General features: G+C 53.2%; 1 protein-coding gene across 2 annotated transcripts; it reads left to right on the top strand.

Moving 5' to 3' along the window:
• Positions 1–699: 699 nt before the first annotated feature.
• Hmgcl (3-hydroxy-3-methylglutaryl-CoA lyase) lies at positions 700–15,626 on the top strand. Of its 2 annotated transcripts, XM_060379292.1 has the most exons (10): positions 764–850; positions 995–1,483; positions 4,675–4,758; positions 6,263–6,370; positions 6,969–7,064; positions 8,589–8,737; positions 11,198–11,261; positions 12,454–12,642; positions 13,638–13,763; positions 15,070–15,626. In XM_060379292.1, exons 3-10 carry the CDS (start codon positions 4,690–4,692, stop codon positions 15,169–15,171), a joined length of 903 nt encoding a protein of 300 aa, XP_060235275.1. In that variant the 5' UTR covers positions 764–850; positions 995–1,483; positions 4,675–4,689; the 3' UTR covers positions 15,172–15,626. The 2 variants fall into 2 exon arrangements, with proteins under 2 accessions (XP_021487156.1, XP_060235275.1); XM_021631481.2 differs by lacking the exon at positions 995–1,483 and having other exon boundaries at positions 700–850.
• The last annotated feature ends 940 nt before the right edge of the window (positions 15,627–16,566 follow it).

Raw genomic sequence — 16,566 nt, 5'->3', positions numbered from 1 at the left:
TGAATAGCTCTTACTCCAAGTATCCATCCAAGCAGCATTTCTCTAAAGCTGACGCTGTCTGAAGATTGTGTTATACACGTACTGCATGCAGAAAACTCAGAAGGCAGTAGAAAATGGGTCTACTGCAGCTTATCGTGAAAGTTAGATGCTAACCAGCTCTCTCCATTCCTCTCAGACTCTACACCCAGGGAGAGAGACTTTGACTGCATTTATCTGTTTTTTGTTTTGTTTTGTTCTGTTTTTTCCTTTGGTTGGATTTGGTTTTTTGCGACGGGACCTGTCTGTGAAGCTGTGACTGGCCTGGACCTTGTTCTGTGGACCAGGCTGGCCTCAGATTTGGTGCAGTCCTGTCACAGCCTCCGGAGCACTGGGACCGCAGGTGTGCGCCACCATAACTGGCTGAAGTTTTTATCCATCATTGCGGTCCCTGCTCCCCGCTTTGTGTCGGTATTAGAGTTGCCTAGAAAACCTGCTGAGTGGGCAAAGTGTGGTAGCTCATTCCCGTCAACATCTGGGAAACTGAGGCAGTAGCATTGCCATGAGTTCGAGGACAACCCGAGTGATATGGTCTACATCATATCGGAAAGCCCAAACCAAAACCAAACCACGTTAAACGGAGAATAACTCAGTCGGGAAGGAAAACACTAGCAGGCTAGGGGGTGGGGAGGGGTGGAGCCAACGCTGGGAGCCGCGCGTCACTCACGAGTCTCCGCCCCAGGCCTGGGCCTCGCACAGCTCTCGGCAGTCACGTGGGACCCAGCGGGGCGGACACTTGAGACTCTAGGCTAAGATGGCGACTGTGAGACGGGTTTTCCCGCGGAGGATAGCGGGCTTGGCGTCCCTCCGGGCTGTAAGTTCCCCCTGCGGGACAGTCGCGGGGTCGGGGAGGGCCTCGTCAGCTGCTGCGGCAGGCGAAGCGGGGCAGCGCCAGGGGCCGGCGCCGAGAGGGTTTGAGAGTTCGGGACCCAGCCGGTCTGGTTCCGATTCCTTGCAGGAAAGGGGAAGCCGCGGCCAGGGGACGTGAAGCGACCCGTCGTCACCTCGGAGACCTGGGACATCCTCCTGGGCGTCCTCATTCCCTCCCAGGCACACACAGGCAGTTGTGGGCTGCCAGGCGCGGGTGCTGGGAACCGAACGTAAGAGCATCAAGTCTCTCCTTCCTGTAACTGAGCTTCGGAGCTCTCCAGCCCTTCATTAGTGGGAAACACGTCCCGCGTGGAAAAAGCAAAAGCAAGCCTCTCGGCCGCCTTTCCCAGGTCCTGTTGCTTTTCTAGACGCCTGGACCGTGGGGGTTTCCTCGGAACTGTACTTTGGGCCTGTTCAATCCTGGTGTTCTGTCCTCTCCCACGCGCAGTGTGGAGGGAAAGGGAGGGAAGGGGCCAAAGAGCTGTGCTGGTTAAAGCGCAAACCGACGTCCGGATGATCCTGCCACTTTCTAGGTTGCTTACATGTAAAATGGATAGCTCTGTCTCAGGGTGATTTGGTGAGTGATCTTTGGTGGTACTTTGTTGAGGTCCGGTGCTTTGCCAGGGAGCTACACCCTCAGCTCAGTGATGGCGTAGTTATGACTTGCTTTTAATAATTTTATTCCCTGTGCATTGGTAAAAGGTGTCAGAATCCCTGGAACTGGAGCTACAGACAGTCGTGAGCTGCCTCGTGAGTGCTGGGAGTTGAACCTGGGACCTTTAGAAGGGCAGGCAGTGCTCTCAACCACTGAGCCATTTCCCCAGCCCCCGATGTTAGGATTTTGTGTTGGGGAGCCAAGGCATTGTCTCCGTACTTGGGAACGCTACTCTTTCTCTGCAGCTCGTGGGTAGCTCTCTGAAAACCACTTCTGTTTCTTCGCTCTAACCACCTCCACTGATTGCCCAGGGAATCACATGGAAATGCCAACTCCAACTTCAGAAGTTCAGAAAATAAACATTTCAGAAGTCTTGTTGTACACCAGGTGAATCCCAGCACTTAGGGAGGCAGAGGCAGGTGGATCTCTGCTCTCGAGACCAGCCTGGTCTACAGCGTGAATGAGTTTCAGGACAGCCAAGGCTACACAGAGAAACCCTGTCTTGGGGGGAAAGGGGAGACAAATGGATTATTTATTTATTTAGGACAGAGTTTTTGTTTGTTTGTTTGTTTTTTAATGTATAAACTCAGGACCTGTGTAAACCAGGCTGGCCTCACAGAGATCTGCTGCCCTCTGCCTCCTAAGTGCTGAGATTAAAGGCCTGTGCCACGATGCCCAGCTCTTGTTTTGTTTTGTTGTTGTTGTGTTTTCAAGACAAGTATTTCTTTGTGTAGCCTTGGCTGTCCTGGACCAGGCTGGCCTTGAACTCACAGCCATCAACCTTCCTCTGCCTCCCTGAGTGCTGGGATTACAGGTGTGCTCCACCAGGCCCAGCTTGTTTTGGTTTTTAATATTGGTTTGTTTTGTGTGCATGTCTGTGTAAGTGTGTTTTTTTAATATTGTTTTGTTTTGTGTGTATGTCTGTGTAAGTGTGTGCTGTGTGTGTTCTGGTGCCTTTGACAGCCAGCTGGAGTTACAGGCAGTTGTGAGCTGCAGGCGCCGGTGCTGGGAACTGAACTTAAGGACATCGAGTGCTCTTGACCGCTAAGCCATCTCTCCAGCCCATTCGTGTATATTCGAATTATATGTATTTATATATGTCTACATATATATATATATATATACATATATATATATTATATATGTGTGAGCACAGGTGTTTATGGAAGTCAGAAGAGAGCGTCAGGTAAGACCAGACTTACAGGCAGTTGTGAGATGTCTGACAAGGGTCTGGGAACCCATCTTAGGTCCTCTGCAAGAGCGGCATGCACGCTCAACTGCTCAACCACCTCTTCAGCCCCTGGGATTCTTTAAACATAAGATCTCACATATGCCCTCCTGTCTTCACCTCCTGAGCGCCGGAATTATGGGTGTGCACCACCACACCTGGGCCGAGCTGTTATGTGAATATTGTGCTGAAGGAAGTGGAACTAAGTTCAACCTATTCCAAAAAGGAAAGTTGGAGGCAGGATTTCCTTCAGCAGTTACTTACTGAGCCTCTACTTTGTCCCAGGGCCTTGGAAAGAGCAGTGAGTGGCACCAAGTCCCTGGCCTGTGATGTGCATGCCCCACTGGGGTCCTTTTGGGGCGAGGTACCAGTGGGGGCCTCTTTTGGAGAGAGACTGCATTTAACTCAGCCTGCTAACTTCTTGTTTTTTTGTTTTGTTTTACTTTATTATTTATTTATTTTTAATTTTATGTGCATTGGTGTTTTGCCTGAATGTTTGTCTATGTGAGGGTGTCAGATCCTGGAGCTACCATGTGGGTGCTGGGAATTGAACCCAGGTCCTCTAGAAGAGCAGCCAGTGCTCTTAACTGCTGAGCTATCTCTCCAGCCCCCTGCTGACTTCTCATAATTCAGGGGCTTGTCCCCTTTGTCTGTCAGGTGAGTTGACCTATTCTAGCTGATTCCTGTCTGGGGATCAGTTGTTCTTTAAGGGCTTCATGGGCTTGGAGTCCTTGGTATGTTATATCTTTCCTTTTGTCCCATTGCTGTGTGTGTACTTGGGGATGGGGGATGGAGAGATGGCTCTGTGGTTTAGAGTGACTGACTGCTGCTCTTCCAGTCTTGGTTCCTGGGTTCTACCTGGTGGCTCACAACCATCTGTATCTGGTCTTAAGGGATAATGCTGTTTTCTTCTGGCTTACAAGGGCACCCACGTGGCATGCAGACATACATGCAGACAGATTGCCTATATACAGAACATAAATAAATAATTACTTAAACACAATTCTCTAGGTGGGTAGGGGAAGGTTTGAGACAGACTTGACAGCAGGCTAAAGGCTTTAAAATTTGGGGTAGGGGATAATTTCTTCAGCTGTGGGATATGCATTTCCTCAGACCTGCCGTCCCTCATGACATCCATCAGCCTAGAATCGGGCTTTAGACACAGCAAGGTCTTTCTCCTTATCCCCTGTCACCGTTGCCGAGTCTGAGACTGACCTCTCCCGGTGCTCGGTAATTGTGAAACTCGGGAGAGCTGTGCCCTCTATGCATTGTTTGTTGTTCCTGTGATGTTGTTGGGCGCATTGCGAGGCGCAGGGCCAGTCAGGACGAGAGGGGGTGGAGAGAGACGAGGTCCCGAGCTTTATAGAAGGAAATAGGTGTAGTCTTGTGAAACGCCAGGTAGCAAAGGTGACTAGGCTCTCTGACTGAAGTTGAGCATTGCAGGCAGAGGGCAGCCCTGCTGGACTGGAGCAAAGCAACCTGTTGGGCAGAGAGTAGAAGCAAATGGAGCAGTAGGGGTGAGTAAGGAGGTCAGGCAGAGCCAAACCCACAGGGCCTCCAAGGCAGGGTGACAAGGGGAAGGGGTGAGTCAGATTTCAGCTGTGCGGCAGGGTGCTGTCTTTGGCAAGAGATAGGCAGGATGGAGTCGAGCGAGCGTTTGGACAGCACGGAGTTTGGGGGACTGCTGAATGAGAGGTGCACAAATGGAAAGCGGGTCTAAACCAGAGGCAGCATGGCTTTCTTGCTCATTCCTGGGTAATCCTGAGAGTCCAGATGTGAGTTAGGTAGGAGAAGTGTGGCCGCTTTGTGGTAGCAGAGGAAGGCCCCTGTCTTCCGTGTAGTCCGTGCTAAGACCTGATACTGTGTTTCCTCTTTTAAACCCCAGGCGAGCACCTCATCCATGGGCGCTTTCCCGAAGCAGGTGAAGATCGTGGAAGTCGGTCCCCGAGACGGTTTGCAGAATGAAAAGGTAAAGATGGAAGCCAGCCCAGAAAGGACAGTTAACGCATCTGTTTTGAGCATTCCAGGGGAGAAGATGGGGCAGATACATCGTGGACTTTCGATAGACTGGAATCTTACGGAGCTGTTAACACAAGTACATTAAGCGACTCGAGACTGTAAAGCAGTGTATTCAGCCTCACTCCTATGTAAAACAAGCAGAAGAGCTTAGGTAAATGTGGAAGTATTTACTTAGAAAGGATCGCAAAACTTTCTCAAAAATGGAAGTGCTCTAAACTTGTAGGCACAGGATTCGCGGCTGGGAATAACTTTGAAGGCGGCTCTCACACCATGAATGTGGTAGCAATCGATGTGGCTTTTGAGCACTTAAAATGTGGCTCCTGAGGTGGCTGGAGACATGACTCAGTGGTTAAGGGTGCGTCCTGCTCAGAGGACCCAGGTTCAATGCCCAGTACCCACATAGTGGTTTTCAACCATCTGTAACTCCGGTCCCAGGGAAGACGATGGGAAGGCCTCATGAACGGACCTCATCATGGACCTGGAATCATTAAGACTTGAAGCATAATCCTACTGGTTGGCACCAGGGAGTCATGAAAGGCTATTATTATTATTGGGTTTTCAAGACAGGGTTTTTCCATATAGCCCTGGCCGTCCTGGAACTTGCTCCATAGACCAGGTGGCTTCAAACTCAGAGGTCTACCTTCTTCTGCCCCCTGAGTGCTGAGGTTAAAGGCGTGCGCCACCGCCACCTGGCTTAAGGTTTATTTTTACTTGTGTGTATGTGTGTGTGTGTGTACCTGTGTGTGTAGCTGCCCCATGCATGCAGTGCCTAGAGGCCAGAGGTCAGATCGCCTGGGGCTGAAGTTGATGGGCATTGGTGAGTTGCCCAGCATGAGTACTGGGAACTAAGCATGGGTCCTCTGGAGAAGCAGCCAGGGCTCCTTACTGCTGAGCCAGCACTACTGCTCCAGCCCCTCCCGGAAGGCTTCTGGGCTGGAAGTGAGGCAATGGAGACTGCCGTTCAGGAAGGTTCTGGCACCGGATGGATTGACAGAGGGAGAGCATGCCACATTACAGCCAGGATCTTGAGGGCAGAGTCGAAAGGAAGCAGGACGCTCTGCTGAGTGAAGCCGGGAGGGGAGGGCACGACGTTTGGGGGCTCATCCCATGGCACCCAGAAAGCAGCGGTGATTTATTTATCTCCACTCACTCCAGCCAGGGCACCTTGCTCTCATCTTATGACGGGGTTGTAGACTAACTCTGATTCTGCACAGGAGGGAAACGCTGTTTCCACGTGATCACAAACACCTCAGCTGAGCAGCCATCTCTGCCAGGAGACGCAGTTGGTAGAACCTGGAGAGCGTGTGTGAGCTCATGTTAGTGTCTGAAATCCGGGCAGTGAGGATCTGGCACAGCCAAAGCTTGGTGCTGAGGTGCTGGCTGGCGACCACAGCCGGCTTTTCCTAATAATGTTGTTGACTTGTCTTTTCTGGGTTTCTGTCTGTCCACTACAGAATATTGTACCTACCCCAGTGAAAATCAAGCTGATTGACATGCTTTCCGAAGCAGGGCTCCCTGTTATCGAGGCCACCAGCTTTGTCTCTCCCAAGTGGGTACCCCAGGTGAGCCCAGCCTCCAGAAGAAGCCTGTCGCAGAGGGGAGGGAGGTCGCCCCTTTGCTTGGAAGCACAGGTGTCCAGACCCTGGCTTGAGGGGGGTTCAGGTGAGTTTCATCACTGTGCAGCACGGGAAGGACATGACTTGGGAGCCAGCGCTCTCTGCTCCAGCCTGAGCCTTGCCCTGCCTTGCTGGAACCCTTGCCGAGGAAGGCCTTTGCCCTCTCAGGTTAGAGATGGCCTCCGAGGTCTCTCCTGGCTCTGAGAATATAGGACCCCCATCCCATCTGCAGCATCTGTGTTGTGGGGAGAGCCAGAGCTGCTGCTTCACAGGGCTGGGCAGGCAACCGAATGACAACTGAGTGCCAGGCAGCGCAGAGGGACTGGTGCCCAGCACTGCCAGAGATGGTTCTTGATAAGCGGCGGCAGCTGCTCTTGCCTGCAGATACCCCAGAGCTGGCAGTACTGGCCGAGGGAGCTGCCAAGGTCGCGCTGCCCACGGTGTCTCCTGACCTCCACTGATCAGACAGATAAGAACTGGGGACAGAAGATTCAGGGGTGAAGGCTTCCTCCACCACCAAGCTCTTGGCTTCTTTGGCTTGCAGATGGCTGACCACTCTGAAGTCTTGAAGGGCATTCAGAAGTTCCCCGGCGTCAACTACCCAGTCCTGACTCCAAATATGAAAGGCTTTGAGGAAGCGGTAAGAGGTCGACTTGGTGAGGCCCCTGGGAGCTGCTGACAGTGTTAGTCTGCCTTGTCTTGGGATGTCCCTCTGAACAGCTTGTCTCCAGCGGTGATGAGCAGCAGCGGATGGGGCGGGGGCCCAATCCTGTCACCCATCACTCTGTTGTCTTGACAAATTGCTTTACCTCAGTTCTGCCCATGAATCAGGAATGATAACGGCAGTTAGTGCTGAGCCGATGCTTCCATCAATCAATGCTCAGTAAGACCTGAGAATGTGGGCTTGTTAAAACAATTACATCCTGGGATCACCCGCTTTTTATTTATTTTTTATTTTTTACTCTATGTGTACTGGTGTTTTGCCTGCCTGCTTGTAATGCCTGCAGTGGCCACAAGAGGGCATAAGATCCTTTGGAACTGGAGATGCAGACAGTGGCCTTGTGGATGCTGGGACTCAAACCCAGGTCCTGTGCCAAGAGCAGGGAGCACTCTTAACTGCTGAGCCATCTCTGCCTTCCCTATCACTCTCTTCTTTAGGAAAGGGCTACAGCGCTCTGCCTGGGTGCTTCTGATTTGTCAAAAACTTCAAGAGTGACCCCCAGGTTGACAGAGGCGGTGTTGGTTTCCTTGGAGGACATCAGACTTGGTGGAGTTTTTGGTTTCTCCTGGTGCTAGGGATCAGGCTTACTAGGAAAATGCTCCAGCCCTGAGCTGCATCCCCAGCCTTGGTTTTGTTCTGTTTTCTTCTTTTTGTTTTGTTTTGAGGCAAGGTCTCCCTGTGTAGCCTCTGGCTGTCCTAGAACTTCATCCTTGGACCAGACTCACAGACATCCACCTGCCTCTGCCTCCACCTCTGCCTCCGCCTCCGCCTCCCAAGCGCCGGGACTAAAGGTGTGTGCTATCACCACCTGGCCTTGTTTTGTTTCTGATTGAAGTGTGAGCATTTCCTGGGGCTGCTTGAGGAAGTACAGAGTTGCTTTACTGCCTCACATTCTGCATGTCAGGCGGTGCTGGCTGCTTGGGAGGCTTCCCAAGGCCCAGCCCATGGATCTTTAGTGACTATCCCGGTTGGCCTTGGCATTGCTTGCTTTATACGTGGCTTGCCCCAGTGCCTGCCTCCGCCCTCACGTGGCCTTCCACAGCTCAGTGGCCTCACACAGCCATCTTTTAAGGACACCAGTCATTCTGGACTAGGGGCCCGCCCTGCTCCAGTGTGGCCTCATTTCATCTAATTACACTTGCAATGACCCTTCTTCCAAGTCGGTCACATGTTCCCAGGGGCTAGGGACTGGCATGTCCGCATATTTGCTTATTTCTGTTAAATTATTTCTTTGTGTGTGTTTGCACAGACATGTGCGAGTACAGTGGTGCTCGTGTGGAGGTCAGTGGGCAGCATGAGTGACGTGAGTCTCTCCTTCTACCATTTGGGTCCCGAGGAATTGAACTCGGGTCGTCGGGCCTGACAGCGCATATGCCTTGTATCTACTGAGCCGCCTTGCGTGCCCCAACATAGGTTGTATGTATATATACGTGTCTGTGGCAGGTAGCTGCGGGTGCCACGGAAGTCAGCATCTTTGGGGCTGTATCCGAGCTCTTCACCCGGAAGAACGTGAACTGCTCTATAGAGGAGAGTTTCCAGCGCTTTGAAGGAGTCATGCAGGCTGCACGGGCAGCCAGCATCTCTGTGAGAGGGTGAGTCAGGCCGCACGGGCAGTGTCCGTGAGGGAGGGCGACTCAGGCCTCGTGGGGCGCTTTTCTCACTGTCCTTGCAGAATGGAGCCCATTCTCCCACCTGCCAATCTGTCTGCCTCAGGCTCTTGCTGGCCAGGGCCAGCCCAAGCTCCGCACCTGGGAACCTTCCTCCAAGCGAGTGTGGTCGGAAGATGAGGCAGGGTTTCTCTCAGCGTGTGTAGAGAGCCTACCGCTCACGGACATCGCTGGTAGCGCAGGCCTGGGTGGAACCCAGCGCTCATGAAGCCTTGTACCACACAGGACAGGAGCCCTACCCTGAGCTCTGCCCGTGCCCAGTGAAGGCTTTGCTGTGATGGTCAGGACCTCCTGGTGTCGCCCCTGCCACTCTGCAGTGTTCTCTCATGCACCTGCCTCCGGCCCGCCCCCTCTTGCCTCGAGGCCTTTGCGCTTACTGTCCGCAGCCAGAATGCTTCCCCTCCTTTCTGCGGCTCGGCTCCTGCAGGGTCCCCCGGATGTCAGCCCCCCTTGGTTTTCTTTGTCCCACAGACCCTGGGTCCTGTGCTCTCCCGTCATAGTGCCCAGCACTGTAGAAGGCGCCCGAGACCTGATAGGCAGGTGAAAGACGGGGACCTAGGGCTCCCCTCTTTCGTCCCAGCTCCCAGGCCTGAGCTCTGTCGTAGTCATTCTCCCCCAGACAGTCTCACTCTGTAACCCTGGCTGACCTGGAACTCACAGAGATCTGCCCACCCGGGGTGAGAGGTGTGTGCCCCTACCACTTTTTCTTGCTTGGTAGTATTTGGAGATACTGTAAAGGGAAAATTAAGATTTTTGACATGTTGATCCAGCAAACCTTTACTCCATCTCAAAATTATTTTCTAAGCTTTATTTATCTATTTCTTGAGTCAGGGTCTTTTGGTGTAACTCTGGCTGGCCTGGAACTCAGAGAGATCCACCTGCCTCTGCCTCCCAGGTGCTGGGAATAAAGACATGCGCCACCACCCCTGGCTCCATTTCTTTTTCTTTCTTTTCTTCAATTTATTTATGTATGCATGTATTTTTATGTTTGAGTGCTCTATCTGCATGTACACCTGCATGCCAGAAGAGGGCGTCAGATCTCATTGTGGATGGTTGTGAGCCACCATGTGGTTGCTGGGAATTGAACTCAGGACCTCTGGAAGAGCAGCCAGTGCTCCTAACCTCTGAGCATCTCTTCAGCCTTATCTGTTTCTTTATATTATTTTTTACTTGACCATGAAGGGTTTGGGTTTTTGTTTTTTCTAACAGCGTCTCAATCTTTTTGTTTTGTTTTTAGACAGGGTTTCTCTGTGTAGCCCTGGCTGTCCTAGAACTCACTCTGTAGACCAGGCTGGCCTCGAACTCACAGAGATCCACCTGCCTCTGCCTCTCTGAGTGCTGGGATTGAAGATGTGTGCCGCCGCCTCCCGGGTACCATCTCTTTAAGTTCAGGTTGACTGTGAACATTTTGTAACCAAGGCTGGCAATCCTCCTGCCTCAGCCTCCCGAGAGCTGGGGTCACAGGCTTAAGCTACCATCCTCAGTGTAACTCTAGAGACACCCCAGTGGCAGCGGGGTGGTGAGGGTGGGCTCTGCTTTTAACCCCCAGAGCCCTTAGCACAGCCCACAAGACTGTCAGTCAAGCCTGGGCTCCCCTCCTGCTTCATGGCACAGCCGGGTGCCGCTGACGCTCCTCATGCCTTAGGAGTCTGTCCTTTGCTCTGCCCTGAGCGCACCAGACTCTGGCCTTGACTGAGCCATGCTTTCCAAAGTTCCTCCCCTCCGAGCGCCAGCACCTTGGCCTCCCGAGGTCTGCCTAGCTAACCCTCGCTACGCCGCCGCCTGCGCTTCCTCCTCCCATCGATTCCTTCACAGCTCATCTCCTGGAATTATCTCCCCCTCCCAATGTGACTGGGGTTTTAATTGCCATCTTCCTGAATCAAACGAGCTCCTCGCGCTGCTCTGCGCCCAGCGCCTGGCATATCCTCTTCATCTTTGTAAATATCAGCCGAATAAATGAGTGGATGAGCCATCAGGCCCTCGAGCGTTGGCACTGACTCACGTCCGTCCTCGCCATTCCCGTGCTGGCCTGTGTGTTTATGCTGGCTTTGATGAATACTGTCCCGCCTCCCCCTGCCCCTCCAGACAGCTCAAGGGCACTCTAGTTCCTTGTACCTGTTGTGAAATCTCATCCACCTGCAGCCCTGCCTCTGGAACTGTGGCCTCTTAGCCCCGCCTTGCCTTCAGGGTTTGCAAGGGCTTCTGCCCAGAACTAGGCCAAAGAGCCTTTTCCCATGCAGAGCTAACCTTTCCCTGGGCCTCCTGCCCGGCTGTACCGTGGCTTTACTGTGTTTACTGCGGGCTTGCGGGGATGTGTGTCAGGTGGTCACCAGTCATTCTCAAAGAGCTGGGGCCACTGACGGCGTTCCTCCCCTCTTTACACAGGTATATCTCCTGCGCCCTCGGATGCCCCTACGAGGGGAAGATCTCCCCGGCTAAAGTAGCTGAGGTGCGTGCGCAGTGGGGCACGGCCCTGTGAGGGTTGGCTCCCTTGCAGCCTGTGGATCCAGCTGCTCCTCACCTCCCTTTCCCGGGAGAGCACTGATGTGCGCACACACTCTCCTTCACACACTCAGGGCACAGCCCGCCTGCCCCTCGGGCCACCTCCTTGCCAGGTCTGCCTCACCAGAAAGCCCGGAGCCCAGCTTCCCGTCTCCTTAGCTGGGGCGTGGTATTCCCCGGACTCCCCGGGTTCCCTGTGTAGGTGAGAGACCGCATGCATCCTCTTGACTAGTCCCCAGGGCTGCGTGGAGGAGGACCCAACATAGCGGCTGAATGTGAGTAACCAGCAGCTGCCGCCATTTCACCTGGGAAACCCTGCTGCTGACTTGCCGCTCCTCTCCCGTTTACAGCTGAGGAAGCGGTCGCTCGTCACCCAGCGTGCACAGCGCAGACTGGGTCTCACCCGTTGTATCCTGGAGCCCTTTAGTTTCTGCCCAATACCCTGTGGCATCCAGTCAGTAGAATGGCCCCTGGCTGCTGTGCCCTGGCCTGTGCCCACCACTCTCCCGTCGCCACCACCCTCTCCAGAGCTAACTCGGGACTTGAGCTCAGCATCACATGGCCCCAGAGGCCTGCCACTACTGTCATCTGACAGGCGCACGGGCAGGGGTGGGATGTCACTGTGTCATCTGAGGGTGATCATCAGTGAACACCTGTGTCTCCTGCCCCCTCTTCCCTCTGGCCAGGCATGGCCATCTCCGTGGGGACTCCACCCCCTTGGGGTGGGGGGCTTCGGCAGTTTAGGCTTCTCAGGGACTCTGCAAATGATGGCAGCAAATGATGGAAATGAGCTTCTAAACAGTTACATAGTTCCTCTGCTTCTTAAAGTATCCACCTAGAGTCTTAGAGCCACAGACCCTGCTGCCAGAGGAAGGGCTCTCCCTGAGCCCAGTCAGCACCTGTGGAGGGAGGAAAGGCGAGTCTCAGGCTGCTGCAGTGCTGGCTCCCATCTGGGTCTCAGACCCCCTAGCCTGTGGGTAAAGCCTGTCATTTCCATTGAACTTGTTGGGAGCTAGGACAAGAGGAACACAGCACCTCAGAGGAAGGTGGACAGGCTGGTCAAAGAGTCCCTGCTCCTGAGCCCTAGTGTCACATGCTGGTGGCTCTGGGGTCCTCTAAGTACCTGCTTGCTTCTCCAGGTTGCCAAGAAGTTGTACTCAATGGGCTGCTATGAGATCTCCCTTGGGGACACCATTGGGGTAGGCACCCCAGGGCTCATGAAGGACATGCTGACCGCTGTCATGCAAGAGGTGCCTGTGACCGCACTGGCTGTCCACTGCCACGACACCTACGGTCAAGCTCTGGCCAACACCTTGGTGGCCCTGCAGGTAACGAAAGCCGCGCGCCCATTGTCCCAGAGGGCACGTGGCGGGACAGGGCACAGTTTCATTTTATTTCTCAGTAAAGTACTGAAGCCAAGGTAGCTGAGGCACCCATAGGTTAAGAGAATGGCTTGCCACGGAAGGTAGCCAAGAGAGTGCTGTGCCAGTGCAGAGGCCGGAAGGGGGTGCTTGCCTTGTCCAGGGGGAGGCGTTGACAGCAGCAGTGTGACCAAGAGGAATAAGCAGGGGGCTGGAGAGACAGCTCGGAGGTTAAGAGCGCTTCTTCTGACTGCTCTTCCCGAGGTGCTGAGTTCAATCCCCACAATCGCATGGTGGCTCACAGCCATCTATAATGAGATCTGGTGCCCTCTTCTGGTCTGCAGGCAGAACACTGTGTACTTAATAAATACACACATAGGTCAAATAGGAAGCTCCGGGTGCCGCCCTGTCGTGTTGGTCTCCGTGCCAGCATGAGTGTCAGCTGGCACTGCACCTGGGGACCACAGACTCTGAGTGTACCTGTGTGGGTCAGAGGGTGACTGAGAGGACTTAGTTCTCTCCGTGTGGCTCCCTCGGATCAAAGTCGGGCTGCCGGGTTTCCCGACTTGCTGGCCCATTACAAATCCGTCTGAGAACCCACCAACCTCCCATTTCTTTGGCTCTTTTCAAAACAAAACACCTCAACAGAGCTGTGCTAGTATCGACTTTCACACTGGAACTGAGGAGCCAGACGTGGGGGGGGGGGTTCTCTGAGAATCCCAAAGGGTGAAAGGGAGCCAGGAAGCAGCCGTGAGAGGGTGGGAGAAGCGGTCTTCTAGCAGCGGAGGCATCCTGGCAGAGGAGACTCACCGTTCCAGAGAGAGAGAAAAGCCCCATCCCTCAGTGGGTTCCCTTGATAGAACGGGGAGCGGGAGAACGGCTCTGGCCCAATCTTGGAGGTTGGGCGGGCCTCGTGGGCTCCAGGCTCCAGCAGCAACACCCCACCATCCTTGTGTTTCCAGATGGGAGTGAGCGTGGTGGATGCCTCTGTGGCGGGCCTTGGAGGCTGTCCCTATGCACAGGGGGCATCGGGGAACCTGGCTACCGAGGACCTGGTCTACATGCTGACTGGCTTAGGGATCCACACGGTAAGCCCGCCTGCCCCCTGGTGGTGGCTTCTGTGAATTAAGCGGGGCTCACTAGCAGGTGTGACCAGCATGCTTAGAGCTTAGAAAGTGGCTGATGTGGAGGAGGGGCCCTTGTGGGGTTAGAGGTCCTGACAGAGCAGCCTGGGGTGTGTGTCTGCATAACCAAGAGTCTCAACAGGAGATGTTCAGTTGGTGGCCTAGGAGGAGTAGACTAAGACCCTAAGGGTGGGAAGGAGCCATCCAGAAAGGTGCAGAGGAAGCAGCATGGAGGAGGAGACTTTGGTCTGGTTGAACATGAGCATAAGCACAAGAGACCAGGACCTCAGGGTGCCATCCACTGTCCAGTTCTAGGAGGCCCCTCAGAGTGTGTGTGGAAAGGGCCTTAAGAAGGTCCAGCTTCAGCCAGGAATGGTGGCGTGAGCCTTTGATCCCAGCACTCGGAGAGGCAGAGGAAGGTGTGTCTCTAGGAGTTCAAGGCCAACCTGGTCTACAAAGTTAGCCCAGGACAGCCAAGGCTACACAGCTACACAGCTACACAGAGAAACTCACTCTCAAAAGAGAAAACAAAAAGAAGGGCCAGCTTCCTGAGTTATTTCCAACCAGGCTGTTTTCTCTGTGAAATGAAGACAGACTGGCCACATGGGGCTCCACCAGACTCTTCAGGGACTTCGGGCGTGGCATGGAAATGACACTGCATGCCTACTTTGAGGTCCGATGCTTTCAAACCTAGATCTGGCCCCCAGAGGCTGTCAACCTCATTATTTCATCTCTCTAAACTTGAGTAATGTCAGCAAAAGTGGCACTCTAGATTGTTATAGGATTAAAAAATGTATGGCCAGAGGTGAGGCCCTGGGCCAACCTCTACCCTGAGAAGAAACTATGTAGAGTGCTTGGCACTTGGTGGCAGATAGGAGGCGCTCTTACAGTCAGTCACATGGGGTGAGGAGGTGGCTCAGGAGTGGGACCCTTGATTGGCGTGAGCAATGGTCTGGATGCCAGTCCCAGCCCAGGAAAAGACATACAGAAGTAAACAAATGAACATGGAATTTCCTGTGGGCCAAGCAGGCCCTGAGCTAGCCCCTGAATGTGGAGATGGGATAAGATCCCCCTCTGGTGGTGGTCTCACAAACCTTTATGGAGAAAGAACCCTGGGTGCCAGCTGGCCGCAACCTCACAGACAGTGGTGCCCACTGTTGCAACAGGGCCCTGTTTGCTGACCTCTCCCCTTTTTCATGCCTCAGCTGGCCAGCCTGTTTCCCTGGGGGCATGCCCTGACTTACTTTATCCTCTGTTTTACTTCTCCAAGGGTGTGAACCTCCAGAAGCTCCTTGAAGCTGGGGACTTCATCTGTCAAGCCCTGAACAGAAAAACCAGCTCCAAAGTGGCACAGGCCACCTGCAAACTCTGAGTCCCTCGCTCCCTTGAAGACCTGGGACTGTGGGAGATGGGTGTAGGTGCACAATGATTCCTACATGGGGGAAATGAAATGAGGGCAAATGAGCAGGCAACAGATTCTTCTCCCAGACAGAAAGGGCTACCGCTGCCAGGCCTGGGGCCGCCCTGGAGCCTGGAAGTCCCCTTTCACTGTGGACCAGCTCCTCAGAGCTGAGTGCTTGCTTGGGATGGCCCTGGGTCTCCTGGGAGAGTATGCTAGGCAACAGAGCTGATGTCCACCCTGCCATGACCGAGGGTCCTGTGAGAGGGAGTGCCCCCTACCCCCAAGCCAGCACAGCATTTGCTGAAATGGTGGGGTTGATCTGTTGCAGGGGCCATCTGCCAACTCCAGTATCTCTGGAAAATCATTCTGTATATGATTTTTGAAAACAGCTTATGTAATTAAAGATCTAATTTTCTAATATCCAACCATGCGCAAATGCGTGTTTGTCTATGGGCAGAGGAATAAGATCGTCTTTGGGCTTTGGATGGCTTATCTCTGGATTTCTCCCATCTCCAAACTCCTCCCCACCCAGTGACTGGAAATCATTGCTGTGGGGCTGTTCATGAGATCAGCATGGTGGCTGGCTGGGACACCCAAGGAGTTGTTTCTGAGGCTGTGCCTCTGTTCCCAGAGAATTAAGACAGGTCTCTTACTGGCCTGGAACTAGCCGTGTAGGCTATGCTGTCTAGCCAGTGAGCTCTGTCTGCCTTCCAGTGCTGGGATAACAAAGTTAGACAATGTTTCCCTTGGGCTTTTCTTTCTTTCTTTCTTTCTTTCTTTCTTTCTTTCTTTCTTTCTTTCTTTCTTCTCTCTCTCTCTCTCTCTTGCCTCAGGCTTCCTCTAGCACCTATACTCAAGTGCACACTTGCAGGCATACACATATACATAATTTAAAAGTAACAATTTTTTTTTAAAGAAAACTACCTAGATATTTTATAGGCAGCTTATTAAAAAGAAAAAAAAAAACCACTAAATCAACAATGCAACCATGGGAAGAGGGGCATTATAGGCAGTAAAACTGGAAATGAGCCAGGTGGGGATGGTACACACCTTAACAACAGCTCTCAGGAGGGAAGGCCATCCTGGTCTATAGATCGAGTTCTAGGCTACACAGGGAAACCTTGTCACACACAGACACGCACACACACACAGAACCAAACCAAGACACTTGAAATCAGAACACCCAAGAGCTGAGAATAAGTTCAGCATGGAAGTAGAATCTGTGTCCATGCCATAATCACTTGGGAGGTGAGGCAGGAGGACCAGAAGTTCAAGGTTTCTTTTTTTCTTTCTTTTTGTTTTGTATTTGAGACAGGGTTTCTCTGTGCAGCCTTGGCTGTCATGGGACGTGGTCTGCAGACCAGG

This window comes from Meriones unguiculatus, chromosome 3 (genome assembly GCF_030254825.1).
Source record: "Meriones unguiculatus strain TT.TT164.6M chromosome 3, Bangor_MerUng_6.1, whole genome shotgun sequence".
Classification (NCBI taxonomy): Eukaryota; Metazoa; Chordata; class Mammalia; order Rodentia; family Muridae; genus Meriones; species Meriones unguiculatus.
This window is presented reverse-complemented; position numbering and strand designations above follow the sequence as displayed.